The 18,007-nt window shown below is 36.0% G+C and overlaps 1 protein-coding gene across 5 annotated transcripts in view; it reads left to right on the top strand.

Moving 5' to 3' along the window:
* Positions 1–11,667: 11,667 nt before the first annotated feature.
* Positions 11,668–18,007, top strand: part of LOC115228809 (probable WRKY transcription factor protein 1) — a 62,326-nt gene continuing 55,986 nt past the window's right edge. For 4 of the 5 annotated variants that reach the window (XM_036500489.1, XM_036500491.1, XM_036500492.1 and 1 more), the window contains exons 1-2: positions 11,668–13,362; positions 13,543–16,661. In XM_036500489.1, coding sequence (XP_036356382.1) covers positions 11,804–13,362; positions 13,543–16,661 — 4,678 coding nt within the window. In that variant the 5' untranslated portion in view covers positions 11,668–11,803. Of the gene's footprint in view, positions 13,363–13,493; positions 16,662–18,007 lie in introns of all 5 variants that reach the window. The other variant, XM_036500490.1, reaches the window with a different exon arrangement.

Raw genomic sequence — 18,007 nt, 5'->3', positions numbered from 1 at the left:
TGTACCTACTCCTGTGTGCGTGTGTGTGTGTGTGCGTGTGTGTGTGTGCGTGTGTGTACGTGGCATTTATATATATATATATATATATATATATATATATATATATATATATATATATATATATATATATATATATATATATATATATATATTTGAATATATATTTTCTATCTTTTACTTGTTTCAGTTATTAGACGGCGGTCATGCTGGGGTACCAGCTTGAAGGGTTTAAGTTGAATGAATCGACCCCAGTATTTCTACCGTTTTTTAAAGCCTGGTACATGTATCAATTTATTTTGCCGAACCACTAAGTTAAGGAGACAATCATACCAACACCGATTGTCAAACGGTGATGCAGGACAAACACAGACACAAGATACACACAGATATATATATATATATATATATATATATATATTATATATATATATATATATATATATATATATATATATATACGATGGGCTCCTTTCGGTTTCCATCTACCAAATCCACTCACAAGGCTTTAATCGGCCCGAGATTATAGAACAAGTTACTTGCCCAAGGCGTCACACAGTGGGACTGAACTTGGAGCATGCGGTTGAGAAGCAAACTGCTTACCACACAGCCAGGCCTATTTGTGGTTAGTATATTTGTGTGGTGTGTAAATATTAAAAGTAATATCCATTTTCCGCAAAACATAGCTTCGATCTACAGAGCTCTAGGTTATTGACCCATCATGCGTCCACTGCGCCATTCTGCTCATAAAAAAAAAACAATATATGCATTCATATATATTCATACATACAAACATACATACATTCATATTTTTTACACAAAAATATATGTAAATGAATAACTAATTGAATTAACCACTTTATTCTCTTCACAATCATTATACATAAACATCGACCTCTATACTCAACTGTTCCTTATTTTATCGACCTCGAAAGGATGAAAGGATCTCGGCGAAATTTGAACTCAGAACGTAAAGACGGGCGAAATGCGACTAAGCATTTAGCCCAACGTGCTTACGATTCTGAATATAACGTAAGGTAATGTTAACAGAAAAATTTTAAGATGTATTCTTTGTAATTGTATAGAATTTACACTCCCGAAAATATTCATAATCCAAGGAAACGAACCCAGATTTACTCATCAGAAGAATTACAGCGGGATTGCCCACACTAAGGGACCATTGGTGTTTATTACTACTTGATGTGGTTAGCCGGAACCTGGAATATACCTGAAAGTTATTACGGGACCCACATAGTTAATTTACCCTTATATACTCATCTTATAAATGTGTGTGGAGGGGTTGAAAAGTTCCTGGCTTTGGGTAAATACAGGATGATCAGTTAATTATCATTTTATTCAACATATTCCCTTCTCAGATCCATACACTTATTGCAGCAATCCTTCGGTTTTTCTAAGCCCTATTAAAGAATTCGGAAGGTTGGGCCTCCAACCAGGCTTTTTGCGATACCCTTAAAGCCAGGAACTTTTCAATAACCCCTCGTGTGTATATATATATATATATATATATATATATATATATATATATATATATATATATATATATATGTCAGTGCATAGACAAATGCTGTTTTGCGGATCTAAGGCTCTCTGACTCCCATTTCTAGCAAGGTAGGTGCTACCCTGCACTTTCAGTCACAATTGAATTTTTCCTCTTGGTTTGTATTGTGTATAGCCGCCATCGTTGTTTTATATATATATATATATAGATAGATAGATAGATAGATAGATAGATAGATAGATAGATAGATAGATAGATAGATAGATAGATAGATAGATATAGATATATATAGATATAAATGTATATAGATATTGATATATATACACATATATATATACATATACATATATAAATATATATATATATATATATATATATATATATATATATATATATATATATATAATATATAAATATATATATATATATTATATATATATATATATATATATGTACACGCACATACGCTCGCGCGCGCGCGCGCACACACACACACACACACATATTTATATAGATTTCTCTTGAAAACAACAACAAATCTCATCTAAGATTCTTTTCTTCAAACGTCTTGGCTAGTCCTGGTCGATTAGAACTTTTTTTTCTTTTCCACTGATTCATTTTTTTTTCTACTTCTGTTTTTTTCTCTCTTGTACTCCTCTTCATTATTTACGTTATTCTTCCTCTTCTTCCTTCTCCGTTCCTACAGCAATCTATCTATTATTTTTTGTTTATTTTGTTTTCGTCTTTATTTTGTTTATTTTATTTTATTTCATTTTATTTACATGTTTACGTTTACTTTAACGATCATGTGATGTATCCTGAGCTGCGGGCAAGTATCAACCAATCGATGTTCAATATTTGTTTTGATTGGTGCATATGGTTGCCATTAAGTATTCTTCCAATGGTCTGTTTACTTCATTTCTGCTGTATAACGATTTAAGAAGTTTTCAGCTTTCAACTAAAATCTGATGTTTCACTATGCTTTTAGTAATTAATACACTGTTCAATCTTTCTTGTTCGCATCTATGCCATTCTATGCAACGAACACACACACACACACACACACATATCACCATTAGTGTATCACACTAAATGCATATACACCGTTAAAAGGCATGATGCGGTCTAATTATCTGAGGTTAAATCTTCGGATAGAACTGTGTTACAAACACAATATATCATCGGAACGAGACAAAAATTGTCCGCTGCTGTGACTCATGAGAACGGCAGATGTGTTTCATGTTTCTGGAGGCACCCGATTGTCGCCTGCTTAAATGAAATTTGCGCCTCGACGTATAGAAAACAGTGGATTAAATATTCACTGATGTTGCGAAAGCTTGCCAGGCTGAAGAAAAACTCAACGTACGCAACTGAAATACCGCTAAATTAATATCACACACACGTGCGCGCGCACGTACGCACGCATGTATATTTGGACTGAAAGCTTAAGAGGAGCGCAGTTAAATGTCACATGGCATTTTAACGGCGCTCGACCGATTTTGTTACGAAATAGTAAAGCATACGACAATATGACGAACATTCTTGTGGGAATTAGTTTGGGAAACATAAATCATGGTATTCAGTCACTGAGTCTAGAATGGAAACGAACAGAATGGAGAATTTGATACAAAACAAAATGAACAAACAGAAAATAAATATTCGTGTTTCATACTGAGAAAGAGCAATAATTATTCGGTAACACAATACCTAAATTTATTTTATAAATAATAACATGTTTAGAAATCAATATATGAAAATAATACAGAAATCTGCTATCAACAAGCTTTTTTCTTCTGTTTTTTTTTAAATCAAATTAAGTCTTTTCGAAATAATAAATTATTATAGTTCTGCTTTTTCAATATATTCAAACCGGGGACGCACTCTTTTTGAATTCACTCATTTTTATGTTAAATTTTATATTTTATTTTTCACTGGTCATGCTAGAGCACTGCCTTGAATCACTAATGTGTGTAGAAATAATTTATTTAGGCAGCAGTAATTTATTTAAGAGTCGCTGCTACTCAAATAAATTATTTGTATACATACATTAGCGATTCGCTAAATCACCCATGGATTTCTATGGCGTAGATATATATGCTGTGAGTGATCGTCGTCCGGATTCAGCCAAGTCGGGCTGATCCCACTGAAGAGGCTTCGGCGAAAGCTGAAACTGACCGATCGGTCAGGGAATATCCCGACCGTTGCATGTATGTATATAATTATGTACTTTTTGACTGCAGCATTAGAGCGTTTAGCTCTTATTTCTAGCAATGTAAGTGTTTATAATACCCTCAGTCACAATGATGGTTATAGTCCTTCTTATTGGTACATATTTGCTTACTGCTGCCTAAAGAAATTATATATATATATATATATACCCTAGGTATGGTAGATAGGTTCAGTAAAATTTAGATTGAGATGAATAGGGTACCTAAGTTGAAGGCGCCAGAATTTAGTATGGTATTATTAATATAATTTAAAATAAGGTGATTATAATCAAAATAAGAAACAAGGATATCCAGAGGTAATGCAGTACGATCGTTTCATGTGACTCCATTTAATTGAACAATGCAAACATTACATCAATTTAAAATTCAGAGCAATCTTCATATTTTTATGCAGCTGAAGATTGATCAACATTTTAAATTGATGCAATGTTTGCATTGATGTAATGTTTGCATTGTTACAATGTTTAGTTATGCTTAATGACAAGACGTAAACAGAAACACGGAATAGAAATGTTTTTAAAAAAGACAATCGTATCTTATTATCAAACTATGAATAATCAAGTAGCTAAAGATCATCATTACTTACTTGAGGGAAAATAATGAAGATATTTTCATGAGAGTAGGAAATAGTGTTTACTTGCAGTAAAGATGTGCAGAAACTGTCAGACAGTGTGTGTGTGTTTTTTCCATAGGTAAGTAGTAACTTCGTTAGCTCTTACAGTGTCAACTTTAATTCTAACCTGTGTGTCAGAATGACGTCCAATCCAAGGAAAGATTTTTTGAGAAACTAGATTTATAAACTGACACTATGGATCCGTAGTACGAAAATGAATAATTTTAATGGAATAAATACAACTCGTAGATATAATTAAATTACGGGCTGAGTGTGCTATGCGGTGATAAGTAAAAATGCAAGGATAATACCAGTTCGAATATGGTAAAAGAATATTCGGACATGTAAACAAACCATTCAGTGTTTTGTCATGGATAAAATTTCTCGCTGTAGACATTATGGTGTAGATACACCTAAATCAGCTCACAGCGCCACCTATCCAGACAGTGTGATGAAAGCATTTCGAAGTAGTTATCTCTTCTTCAGTCACAGAAACCGGGCGATGGCGCTGCGAGCCAGTGAGAGAGAGAGACAATCTCTCTTTTGTTTTCCCAATCGATAGACGTCGGCTGGTAGCGCAAATCGACGGTTCATCGTAATTAAATTATGGGGTGAGCGCAATAAGCGGTTATAAGTAAAAACGCAACGTTAATACAAGTTCGTATATGCTAAGCAAGAAATTTTCTCCATGACAAAACATAGTGAATGGCTTGTTTACAAGTCCGAACGTGCTTTTAGCATATTCGAAGAGGTATTAACATTGCGTAGATATAATACACATTTAGAATGTTAATTGCGTGTGTATTAGTTTCGGTTTGGGCCGTAAATTTAGGACAAGCTTAAACTTAGTATGTGATTCATTTTATATCGATAATCTATACTTTTGTTAGACTCTATATAATATCTTCTAATAACATAAAACGAGTGCTTCATATAATGTTAACAGCTGGTGGCCTAGTCCATTGTTGGTGGCCTAGTCCATTGTTGGTGGCCTAGTCCATTCTTTATTTTTGTTCTTTCGAATTTGTGCATCAAGTCTGAAGATTTCTAAAGTCTTCCATTGGGTGAACATTTTAAATGTATTTTGCTCAGCCTTTCTATGGTATATATATATTCTTTAATAAGGCGGCGAGCTGGTAGAAACGTTAGCACGCCGAGCGAAATGCGTAGCCGTATTTCGTCTGCCGTTACGTTCTGAGTTCAAATTCCGCCGAGGTCGACTTAGCCTTTCATCCTTTCGGGGTCGACTGAATAAGTACCAGTTACGCACTGGGGTCGATATAACCGACTCAATCCGTTTGTCTGTCCTTGTTTGTCCTCTCTGTGTTTAGCCTCTTGTGGGTAATAAAGAAATAGGTATTTCGTCTGCTGCTACGTTCTGAGGTCAAATTCCGCCGAGGTCGACTTTGCCTTTCATCCTTTCGGAGTCGAATAAATAAGTACCAGTTACGCAGTGGAGTCGATATAATCGACTTAATCCGTTTGTCTGTCCTTGTTTGTCCTCTCTGTGTTTAGCTCCTTGTGGGTAGTAAAGAAATAGGTATTTCGTCTGCCGCTACGTTCTGAGTTCAAATTCCGCCGAGGTCGACTTTGCCTTTCATCCTTTCGGGGTCGATTAAATAAGTACCAGTTACGCACTGGAGTCGATATAATCGACTTAATCCGTTTGTCTGTCCTTGTTTGTCCTCTCTGTGTTTAGGCCCTTGTGGGTAGTAAAGAAATAGGTATTTCGTCCGCCGCTGTGTTCTGAGTTCAAATTCCGCCGAGGTCGACTTTGCCTTTCATCTTTTCAGGGTCGATTAAATAAGTACCAGTTACGCACTGGAGTCGATATAATCGACTTAATCCGTTTGTCTGTCCTTGTTTGTCCTCTCTGTGTTTAGCCCCTTGTGGGTAGTAAAGAAATAGGTATTTCGTCCGCCGCTGTGTTCTGAGTTCAAATTCCGCCGAGGTCGACTTTGCCTTTCATCCTTTCAGGGTCGATTAAATAAGTACCAGTTACGCACTGGGGTCGATATAATCGACTTAATCCGTTTGTTTGTCCTCTTTGTGTTTAGCCCCTTGTGGGTAATAAAGAAATAGGTATTTATATATTCTTTAATGTTTTCCTTAAACAGTATCGCTCCAAAATGCAAAACTATCACTTATTAAAGACGAACAATTGTTTTCTGAGCCGGAATGATTAAGGCCACAACTTTTCAATGTGGTTGTTATGTTGTCTTCATTTCGCTTCCGTTTGACTTCCTTGTAGTTTGTTTGTTTGTTTGTTTTTGTTTGTTTTTGTTTGTTTTTGTTTGTTTGTTTTTAAGAACAGATCCTTCAGAATATTAGAGTAACACATCTACACTGAGTGAGAGATGCCCGTTTGATTTCGCATGCAACGGAGAAGTAGCCAACCTGCTCTGTGCAAGACCTGTAGATTTGTGACTTTTTCTCTAAGTTACGAGCTTGTTATAACAGGTTAGAATCTCCTTTCTGATCATGTCAGCGATCAGTCATTTTAATGCTCAGATCCAAAGCAAGGTCCTCGAATTCTCTGTCAAAATTACAATTGGCTTTTTTAGTTTGATTCTAATCTGGAGTGCATAGAATAAATAGTTTACAATACAACCTTAGATCGTGTATCAAGCTCATTATATACCGGTATATTATGGTAGATCAATCTGATAGATTGATCTACCATAATGTTGATTATGACCCAGCTTTATCCACTGGCTTGCTTGTTAGGGTGTTAGCAGGTTTAAGATCGTAAGACAGTGCATTCGATTCCGATCTAGGTGGCGCGTTGTGTTCTTGGGCAAATCACTTCATTTCTCGTTGCTTTAGTCTACTGAAATGAGTACCATCTCAGTACTAGTAACAGTCATTTCTCTCTCTCTCTCTCTCTCTATATATATATATATATATATATATATATATATCCTCTCCCCCTCTCTCTTTATTTCTCTCTCTCTCTCTCTCTCTCTTTCTCTCTCTCTCTCTCTCTCTCACACACACCACACACACACACACTCTTCTGAATGTTCTTTGGAGGTCAAGGTGGGCGGAGGCCAAGTAAATATCAATATCTGCTCGCGAGTACAAACACCTAAAACTATGAAAGCGTGGTAGATACCAGCAATTTATCCCCGATTCCCGATGATGGGACTCTAGTCATAGCAGCGATAACATGATGGCAGTGAAACATAGCAAAGAGTGGCTTTTAACCATTGTTGCAAATGTGGATCGGTTTTCCTATAGTATATTCCTCAATTGATCGCAGCCACCATCACCATGATCATTATTTTGAAAATAGTTTTACAAAGTTTCTCTGATGTTATTGTAGAACAAATTTTAATTTGAACTTTTAAATTCATCTCTTGAAATCAATTCACATTAAAGAATCGCTTCATTCGTACGTAAAGTATAACTGACATAGGAGTACAATGCTTCATGTTTCTCAGATCTGGGTATTGCTACCCACAGTCAGCAAAACAGTGTCATTATTATAGAGAGTAATTAAATGCAGTATAGCTAATTAAACTCGACGCTTTTAACAGCAAGCTCATTCTTTTTTTTAATTTTATTTTTTTACATATACTCTTTTACTCTTTTACTTGTTTCAGTCATTTGACTGTGGCCATGCTGGAGCACCGCCTTTAGTGGAGCAAATCGACCCCAGGACTTATTCTTTATAAGCCTAGTACTTATTCTATCGGTCTCTTTTGCCGAACCGCTAAGATACGGGGGCGTAAACACACCAGCATCGGTTGTCAAGCGATGTTGTGGGGGGGGGCACAAACACAGACACACACATACATATATACGACGGGCTTGTTTCAGTTTCCGTGTACCAAATCCACTCGCAAGGCTTTGGTCGGCCCGAGGCTATATTAGAAGACACTTGCCCTAGGTGCCACGCAGTGGGACTGAACCCGGAACCATGTGGTTGGTAAGAAATCTACTTACCACACAGTCACTCTTACTAAATATTTATATATTTAGTCCAAAAACGACGTATTGCTAGACTAGTGAACTTGAACATTTATTTATAGGCAATGCCTGTGAGGAAAATGTGGGTACTGAAGGAACCAATTGGAGGAAGGAATGATTAAGCGAAATGTTTACAATGGGATCTGCGAGATTGAGACTGCAGAAATAACGATCACCGTTGTAAATCAATAACCAGGATGTGGATGCTATTCACAAAGCTAAATTAGTCTTCGATGGTAACCCAACGATATATTTGGGATTGTAGAACATTTAAATTTTTCATTATATTTCAGAAAAGGTGTTTTTTCATCACTTCATAAACATGTTTTTTGATCAAATTTATTTGTTCAGCAAACTCGAACCGATCTGATCAAAGATTTGAGGGAACTCCTAATAAGAGTGAAGTGACACCTTCTACACAAAATAGGTTTGGTTATAAAAAACCAGTCCCTTCACCTCGAATAACAAGGACTAAAAATGTCCCCAAAGAAACAACTGGAGATAAAAACGTATGTAAGTAATAATTCAATATTTTTGTATTGTTTTTGATCAGGGATCACCGGAAAATAATGTCATTTTTTTTTCTTCTAAAGAGAAGTAGGACCTTATTTAGGAAATAGAATTATCATAAGTTCTCTGATGAAAATAAATCATCATTTTAACAATAATTTGGGCTTTTTCATTTGCAATGCCTATACCACAAGTCGAAAGCCTCTTGAATAAAAATAAATCATTCAATTGATTTTGATAATCCCAGAATGTCTTAACAATAACATTTCCTTCCTTTAAAGGAATATTAGCTGAATGTAAACAAGTAGTTATCTGAAAGGATCGGATCAGGTGAGTAGAAAAGATGATGTAATATCTCCTGAATCACAATTTCTTTACTTCTTTTGGATTATTTTGACAAACACTCCAGTTTTGTGGCAGTTTGCATTTTCTCCTCAGTAAAGTATTTTATTCACTTTATGTTCCTATAGAGTCTAGATGATGACTATTATATTCTACTACCCCCTTAAATAAATTTGCAAATGTGTTAAAGTGAACAGAAATATTATATAAAATTAAGCACACTGCGGTCGTCCTCGATAATGAAGTGAAGAAACGATTAGCCAAATGAACAGGCAGGTACATGGATCCACTTCTGGCCTTAATATTTTTAGCGAAGAAGAATTAAGTTGCTAGGTGAATTTGTTTTAAGCTATTCTCATTGGAATCTGCTTCATAGACTTTATAATATATTGCTTCTTAGATTTCTTGATTATCGAAGTCAGTATTTCTTACCTGGAACTTATCAAAACACCATTGATATTACTGCGTATCTATACACATTTTAATGAACATCAACATTGTTTCTGGAGAGAGAAAATAAAAAGAGTAATTTATTTTCTTATTGACGTCATGAAATTCCCTGAGCACGAAATGTCAAATAAGATATCAGACAATTTGTAGAAAATAAAGGATTCTTTTTAAAAGAAAACTAATGAATTAACTAAAAGGAAATTTATTTCACTTCTAGTAAAATCACAATGGCATTTTTAGCAGAGAACCAAATCTCTTCCAGCGAAAAAGGAAAAAAAGATATTATTTTCCGGTTATCTTAGCATTCTTTTTACTTGGCTTATGTATTTGGCTTCTTATTTTGAATTTAACAACTGAAAACAATAACTAAAATAAAGGCTTATATAATAAAGCTATTCAAGTTGCATAAGTTAATTTATCTTCTGTAAGGAAATTTAATAAAGAATTCTACATATATTACGGAGATATGCCATGATTAACATGTATTTTTGGAAAAATATACTTATGAATTCTGTTATGTCTGAGGAGAGTCATTTTCTTTTTGTGCCTTATAATGTAACACACTCACCGATAAAATTTCCACTTACTTCTTATTTTTATTTTCCTAAAATTTTCGTTGCGTCTTGCATCCTTTTCAATAGTCTTGACTCTGTCCGTTATTTACACTGCGTTCCCTTTTGTACGCATTGAAAATGTTACATGATGCAACGAAAATTTTAGGAAAATTTTTGGAAAATAAAAATAAGAAATGTGGAAATTTTACCGGTGAGTGTGTTACATTACAAGGCACAAAAAGAAAATGACTCTCCCCAGACACAACAGAATATGCTTCAACACACGAACTCATATAAAGAATCTTGCAAACCAAATCCAAAAACGAAATACTTATGAATATATTTCTGATGAATCTCCATGAAAGCTTATATCTATAAAACTTTCCATCGCTACTTACATATAATCCTAACCGATCCAATATCAAAAGATTAAAGTCTTTTCCTGTTGGTAGCTCCAGATATAATAATATAGCTAGCAACGAGTGAATACAATTATATCGGAATAAACGCGATCCTTCAATTGATTTTATGTTTTTCAACTTACAGCGGCACCTGTGTTGCGTCAGAGAGAAAGAAGTGTTTCCCAAAGCAGAAAACAATCTCGTACTTCTAGATCAATTTCTAGAGACCGACATATGGCAAATCCACTTGATGGTGGAAGAAAGCAGAGCCTTGAAAGTAAATCTCGAATACCCTTGTCCCATCAAAAACCAGTTAAATCAAACAATCCAAAAGAATGTTCGAGTCAGCCAGAAAAATATCATCCCAAAAGTGCTATATCTCAAAGCAAACAAACAAAGTTGAGTAGCAACACCAAAACCAACTCGGATACTGTTGATACTAAATCAAATTTACCATGTACCATCAAAACTAATAACAGGTCATCTTCACCAAAACGTTTGTCTCAGTCAAAGAGTAACAGCTCAAGAAAAATGGATCAGGACAAATGCTCTGAGACAAAAGGGCAAATATTTCCTGCAGAAAGTGTCTGTGATAGTAATCTCTACTTTTCCAACGACTATCAGGAAAGAGACGATTCCAAAACAGACTTAGTAAATTACAGCTTAGATCGAGCAGAAGAAAAAATGATATCTTATCGTACCCAATTAAATATGACGCCTACGGGATTTGGTGATTATACAAACTTCTTTATAAAACCCATTCAGCTGAATGTAACACAGAAAGCAATCGAAAATGAAACCCTTAAAACAACCCCAAATAGTGAAGATAACATTTTACCAAGCATTACAAATTGTCAAAATGAGTCGGGGTCAGGTAACAAAAACAATTATTCAGATTTAATCGGAACTAATGAAGATAAAGTTGGGAATTCTTATTCTGAGTCGAAACATAAACAGTACCCCACTCAAGATAGTCACAACACAAGTAGAGAATTAAAAGACTATAACCAGGCAGCAGACAGAGTTCTAAGAGTTAAAGATCCAAACGAAATAGTTGCCGATGTTGGAAATGACACCCATTGGAATGATTCATGTTCTAATTTGGATATTCAAGAGAAGATTATTCTCTTAATTCTCGTGAGGTTGCAAGCAGTTTTACTGCTGATCAAGCGTCAAAGAATGATCGTAAAAATGATGTCAATGGTGATGAATCGCGCATGATTAATAGAAAAAATATTCCAGACAACAACGGAATATTTGACCAAAATGTATCTAATAGTAAATTTACTGATCAATCAAACAAAACTATTTTAGAAGATGAGGGAACATATGGTTCTATCTCTTCAAACGATAATACCAATACACAGAATAGACTCAATAATGCTCCTCTTATTAATTTAGAAAATTCTGAAGATGGCCAAAAGGAGCAATCAGACGAAGATTCCTCTGAAAATCCAAAAGAAAATAAAAACTTTTTCAAAAATATCCGAAATAAAGTCAGCTCTGTTTTCGCAAAGGATTCTGACAATGAAGACAGTTCCAGTGAAATGGGTGTTTCACTTGACGATAGGAGAAAAAATGTTTCTGATCATAGTGAAGAAGAGACATCTGCAGACCAGCTGGAAGATTTACACAAAAATTCTTCAGAAAATTCGGACGAAAACAGAACACCTTTCAAAAATTTCCGAAAAAAAATCCGTCCTGCTTCCACAAAGGACACTGACAATGATGTTAATTTCAATGAAACCGATGCTACACTTGATGACACGCAAATGGGAAATGCTTCTGATCATAGTAACGAGGAAATGCCCACAGACCAGCAGGAAAATTCGGACATAGATTCCCCTAGAAGTCCGAAAGAAAAGAGAAATCCTTTCAAAAACTTTCGAAACAAAGTCCAATCTGTTTTCACAAAAGATTCTGACAATGAAGATAGTTCTAATGAAATGGATGCTACGCCTGATGCAAGAAAAGGTAACGTTTCTGATCAAAGTGATGAAGAAACACCCACAGACCAGCAAGAAGATTCAGACAAAAATTCCCCTAGAAGTCCGAAGGAAAGCAGAAAACTTTTCAAAAACTTCCGAAAGAAAATCCGTCCTGTTTTCACAAAAGACTCTGATAATGAAGTTAGTTCCAATGAAATGAATGATACACCTGATGTAAAGAAAGGTGACGTTTCTGGTGATAGTGAAGAAGAAACACCTTCAGACAATCAAGGAGACGTAGAGAAAAATTCTCCAGAAAATCCCAGCGGTAACAGAAAACTCTTTAAAAACTTCCGAGAAAAAGTTCGTTCTGCTTTCACAAAAGACTCCGACAATGAAGATAGTTCCAATGAAATGGATTCTACATTTGATAACACAACGACAGGAAATGTTTCCGATCAAACGGATGAGGAAACGTCCACAGACCAGCATGAATCTTCTGACATAAATTCCCCAGGAGGTCCAAAAGAAAAGAGAAAACCTTTCAACAATTTGCGAAACAAAGTCCGTTCTGTTTTCGCAAAAGATTCTGACAATGAAGATAGTTCCAAAGAAATCGATGCAACAGTTGATGATTCAACAACAGGCAACATTTCTGATCATAATAATGAAGAAACGTCCTCAGACCAACATGAACATTCCGACAGAAATTCGCCAGAAAATTCGAACGAAAACAAACCTTCTAAAAGTTTCCGACACAAAATCCGCTCTGTTTTCGCAAAAGGTTCTGACGATGAAGACAGTTCCAAAGAAATCGATGCAACAGTTGATGATTCAACAACAGGCAACATTTCTGATCATAATAATGAAGAAATATCCACAGACCAATATGAACATTCCGACAGAAATTCGCCAGAAAATTCGAACGAAAACAAACCTAAAAGTTTCCGACACAAAATCCGCTCTGTTTTCACAAAAGGTTCTGACAATGAAGATAGTTCCAAAGAAATCGATTCAACAACACGCAGCATTTCTGATCATAGTGATGAAGAAACGTCCTCAGACCAACATGAACATTCCGACATAAATTCGCCAAAAAATTCGAACGAAAACAAACCTTCCAAAAGTTTCCGACACAAAATCCGCTCCGTTTTCGCAAAAGGTTCTGACAATGAAGATAGTTCCAAAGAAATGGATTCTGTACTTGATGACACGCAAACGGGAAATGTCTCTGATCATAGTGATGAGGAAACACCCACAGACCAGCAGGAAAATTCGGACATAGATTCCCCTAGAAGTCCGAAAGAAAAGAGAAATCCTTTCAAAAACTTTCGAAACAAAGTCCAATCTGTTTTCGCAAAAGATTCTGACAATGAAGATAGTTCTAACGAAATTGATGCTACATCCGGTGATACAGTGGACGTTTCTGATGGAGAAACACTCACAGACCAAGAACGGTTAGACAAAACGTCCCCAGAAAGTCCGAACGAAAAGGGATCTTTCACAAATTTCCGAAATAAACTTCGTTCTGTTTTCACAAAAGATTCTACAAATGAAGATAGTTCCAGTGAAATAGATAATACACCAGAAGAAACGACAAGTAACGTTTCTAGTGCTAATGATCGAGAAACATCCGAAAGAAATGGCAAATCAGATAAAAACAAGGCAGTAGATAACAGAGTCTTTGACCGTCATTTTAATGATCCTGATAAATCAATTACTTTCGAAGCATCTAATGATACTCAGAACCTAAATGCTGCTTTGCATTCAGTGAACAGAGGTACATTGAAATCAAACAAGGATATTGTTGGTGTAACCAAAGAAAAACCAGGTAACAACACCAAAAATTCATCTTTTAGAACTAAGAATGGCAAAACAGTCGAAGCTACCGAAAATTTCCAACCAAGCAGCAAAGTAGCCTTAGTAGATTCTACACTACCTGTTGATCAATATATGACAGATGCAGCAGAAGTGCAGAAATGTCCACCAATTTATGCCAAACCGAATATAAAAAGTACTATTCTTGAACCCTCGACAGAACAGTATCCAGAAAACGAAGAATTCCAGAGCGAGTCAAGTTCACCTGAGAACAAGAAACGTGACAAATACAATAATGATTCTATTGTAGATTTGCTAGACAAATTAGACCCTGATCCACAGAAGGCATCAGACGAAGAGAGTACCGACAGTAAATCAAATCTAAATTCTCCTGAAACGGAATCTGACAAAAAATCTTCTCCTTCACGTTCTACTTCCTTTTCACGCTTTCGCACAAAACTCTCTTCGATGTTCTCTTTCAAATCTGATAAAAAGAAAAATGATGCAAAGGAAAAGGAGGAAGCTTCAGATGTCCGCAATGGAGATGAGAATGATGGTGATGGAACTGCTGATCGTAAAGATGGAGATGATAGTAGTAGCATTCTCGATAAATCTGAACCTTCTGATGGAGATGATACAACGATCAGAAGAGATGTTCTGAAACCAGTAAAAAATATTTCAACTCATTCTCCAAATATTAATAGTAAGAAAAAGATAGAAAGGCGACAAAGCGACAAAACTCTCAGTGAGGACTCAGAAGAAGAGTTATCTAAAGAAGAAAGATCTCATGATCGTGAAGACATAATTACGGGGGAAAGTGACGATAATGAATATAATCCTTTTGACAAGTTCTACAATACGAACAAAGGAAAACATCTGACAGGATTAGCGCCGACAAACAGCAATGTTAATGATTTAAGTAGTGATGGCATCCAAGGAATAGATGAAGACAAATACTACTCCGACGGGAAGAAGACATCAAATTTGAATTCGACATCTTCTTCTCCATCCACCTTTTACAAAACTCCACCACCATACATTCCATCAAAAAATATTCAAGAAGACAGTACAATTTATCAGAAACCAAATAACTATAATGAAAGTGAAGATAATGACTCATTGTTCGAAAGCAGCAGTCTCTACACAAGTTCACAATTATCTGAATCAGAGTTCCCACCAGAGCAGAAGGATAATGCAGAAAGCACTACTCCCCCAATGTCAAGTGAAGCTGACAACAAAGAGAATGCGGTAAAAAAAACTGTCCCATGGTATAACAAATTTAGGGCTTTGTTCAGTCTTAAAAAGCCAGAGAAAACTCCCGTTAAAGATACCACCACAGATGATGGTGAATTTTCGCGAGCTGAGTCTTATCATCCAAAGATGCTTGATACTGATGGAGTTGATCTGGATACAGTTTCTAATTCTCCAAACTGGTCAGATATTATCGACGATGACGTCGTGTCGGAAGATGTACAAAGGAAACTGGCAGCTCAAAACTCGAAACTAATTTTTAATAATGATGGTGATTCGTTCGTTCAGACTAAGCCTAAATTAAATTCGACAGAAAATATAAGTAGGTCGACATCATTTCCTGACACTGAAGATCAGAGAACCTCAAGTAAGCTCCCAACAAAAGGTCAGTCTCTCGATCAAGATAATACATTACAAGAAGGAAATTCTTTGAAACGCTGGCCACATTTAGGTGAGATCACGAACGTTGCTGATAATCCAATGTTTCAGCAAGAATATCCGCTCAGCAGTGAACGGTCGACTTCTAATGAATATCTAAGTGATGATTCACTAGAAACTGAACAAAAGGTACAAACTAATATTGACAGAAATCCTTTAACTCAATCAAGGACACTCAATGCTGAAACTTTCCTTGACTCAACAAATTCTCCCAAAACAGTCGTTGCATCAAAAAAATCTTCAAAAGTCCCGATAAGAGTTAAAAAAGCAAGTTTTTCAGGTAATAAAAGACCAGTTCTTTCGCCGTCGCAATCACGTTTGTTCGATTATCCCAACAATGAAGATACAATAAAGGATTCATCAAAAGGTACACATTTGAGGAAAGATGGCAATGACCGCACATCAACTGTATCGGGGAATGAATCGAATATTATGATCAAAAAACGGGCGAAGGAACCGATTACCTTAGAGACAAGCAATGCTCACTTAGTAAGACGTAGTGGCAGGTCGCCGACAGAAACAAAGGATAGACGTGATGTTAAAAAACAAGTGGAATCTAAATATAAGCCGATCGGTGATCAAGCTGCTGACGGTCGTCGTGTTTTACCGAAAGGAGGTAAAAAAACAAAGACAACTTCATGTGAGTAGAATACGTTGTTGTTAACTTGCTGACAATGCTTCGCTTTCCGTTGGTCTACATGTTCAAACCCACCCCAAACAGCATGCATTTACTTCGTAATTTTTATTTATTTTCCTATTGAATGCCTCACAGCATTTAGTTATATCTTTTTACATTCCCAGTTCAAATCCTACTAGTACTGTCTTTCATCCCAGTTGACCACATCGCTTCCTTGTATCTTTCTATCCAGTAAAACGAAATCTTTATACGTAAGCCAACATTTGTTAAGATAAGTGCACATTGTATAACGTCGCGGTCGCGACTCCCATTTGAAACTCTTCTAAGAAAATATAATGAACATCACAATATCTTATTTACTATATCTTTTGTGTGCTTGAAACATCACGTGTTTCTTTTACACTAGAATAAGTGACCATCTAAAGAAGTACAGGTCGCTGCGACATATCAGCGGTACCACTAAAAAATTAACGAGTGTTTCTTTAGTTTGCCATACTGACTCATCTCACCCTCTGGGGAAGCTTGGCCAACTGATTTGCTTTCACCGTACGAAAACAAAACTTTTAATGGCTCTTCTACGATTCAGTGAATTGTGCAGTTTACCACAAAGAGTGACAGTATAAAATATGACTAAGATCTTGCCTGGACTCAGAGCATCAAATATGTGCGTGTGCGTATATGTGCGCACGCTGTGTGTGTCAGTGTGTGAGAGAGAGGGAGAAATCAGTTGGCTCAAAATGTTAGATTCAAATCTTGAATCTGCGAATTAACTTTGAACCATATCTGCACGAAAGATTCTGTTATTGCCCAGACTAGAGATGGACTTCGTTATGTGAACCAACTAATGAACACTCATTTAGTTTATTGTGCTCCAACTACCTGCAGCAGTGAATAGTTTTTACGTATGACACTCATTTAGCACTAGATAAACAGAACCATCAAGAAACGAATTGTTTTGGCCTTGACCTCGACGAAGTGAGGGAGGAAAGATGTGAATTTTGTTAGTCCGATCGTTGATTAGACCATTCAGAAAGCAGGAGTCTTTTTGAGCCTGTATATTTAATTCCATTTGCTTCTTTTGAGAAGTTAGAAGGAAGTCTAGTTAGTTGTATGCAACTTCTCTAAATGTGCAGGCGTTTATTCCCAACAGCACGTAGATTATAATACCCGGTCCAGAAACAAACGAAATACCAGCAATCGATTCGAACCGATGGACTATGAGCAGATTGTTCAATACAATATCCTCTCGGTTATTTTGATTCTATTCTCAACCGACGATTCGATACGGCATCGTTATGGTCATCAACAATTCCAGAATGTCTAGTAGACTGTTACTCTTTCACCGATAT

The sequence above is a fragment of the Octopus sinensis genome, linkage group LG2 (assembly GCF_006345805.1).
Source record: "Octopus sinensis linkage group LG2, ASM634580v1, whole genome shotgun sequence".
NCBI lineage: Eukaryota > Metazoa > Mollusca > Cephalopoda > Octopoda > Octopodidae > Octopus > Octopus sinensis.
The sequence above is the reverse complement of the archived record's forward strand: the minus strand, read 5'-3'. Positions and strand labels throughout refer to the sequence as shown.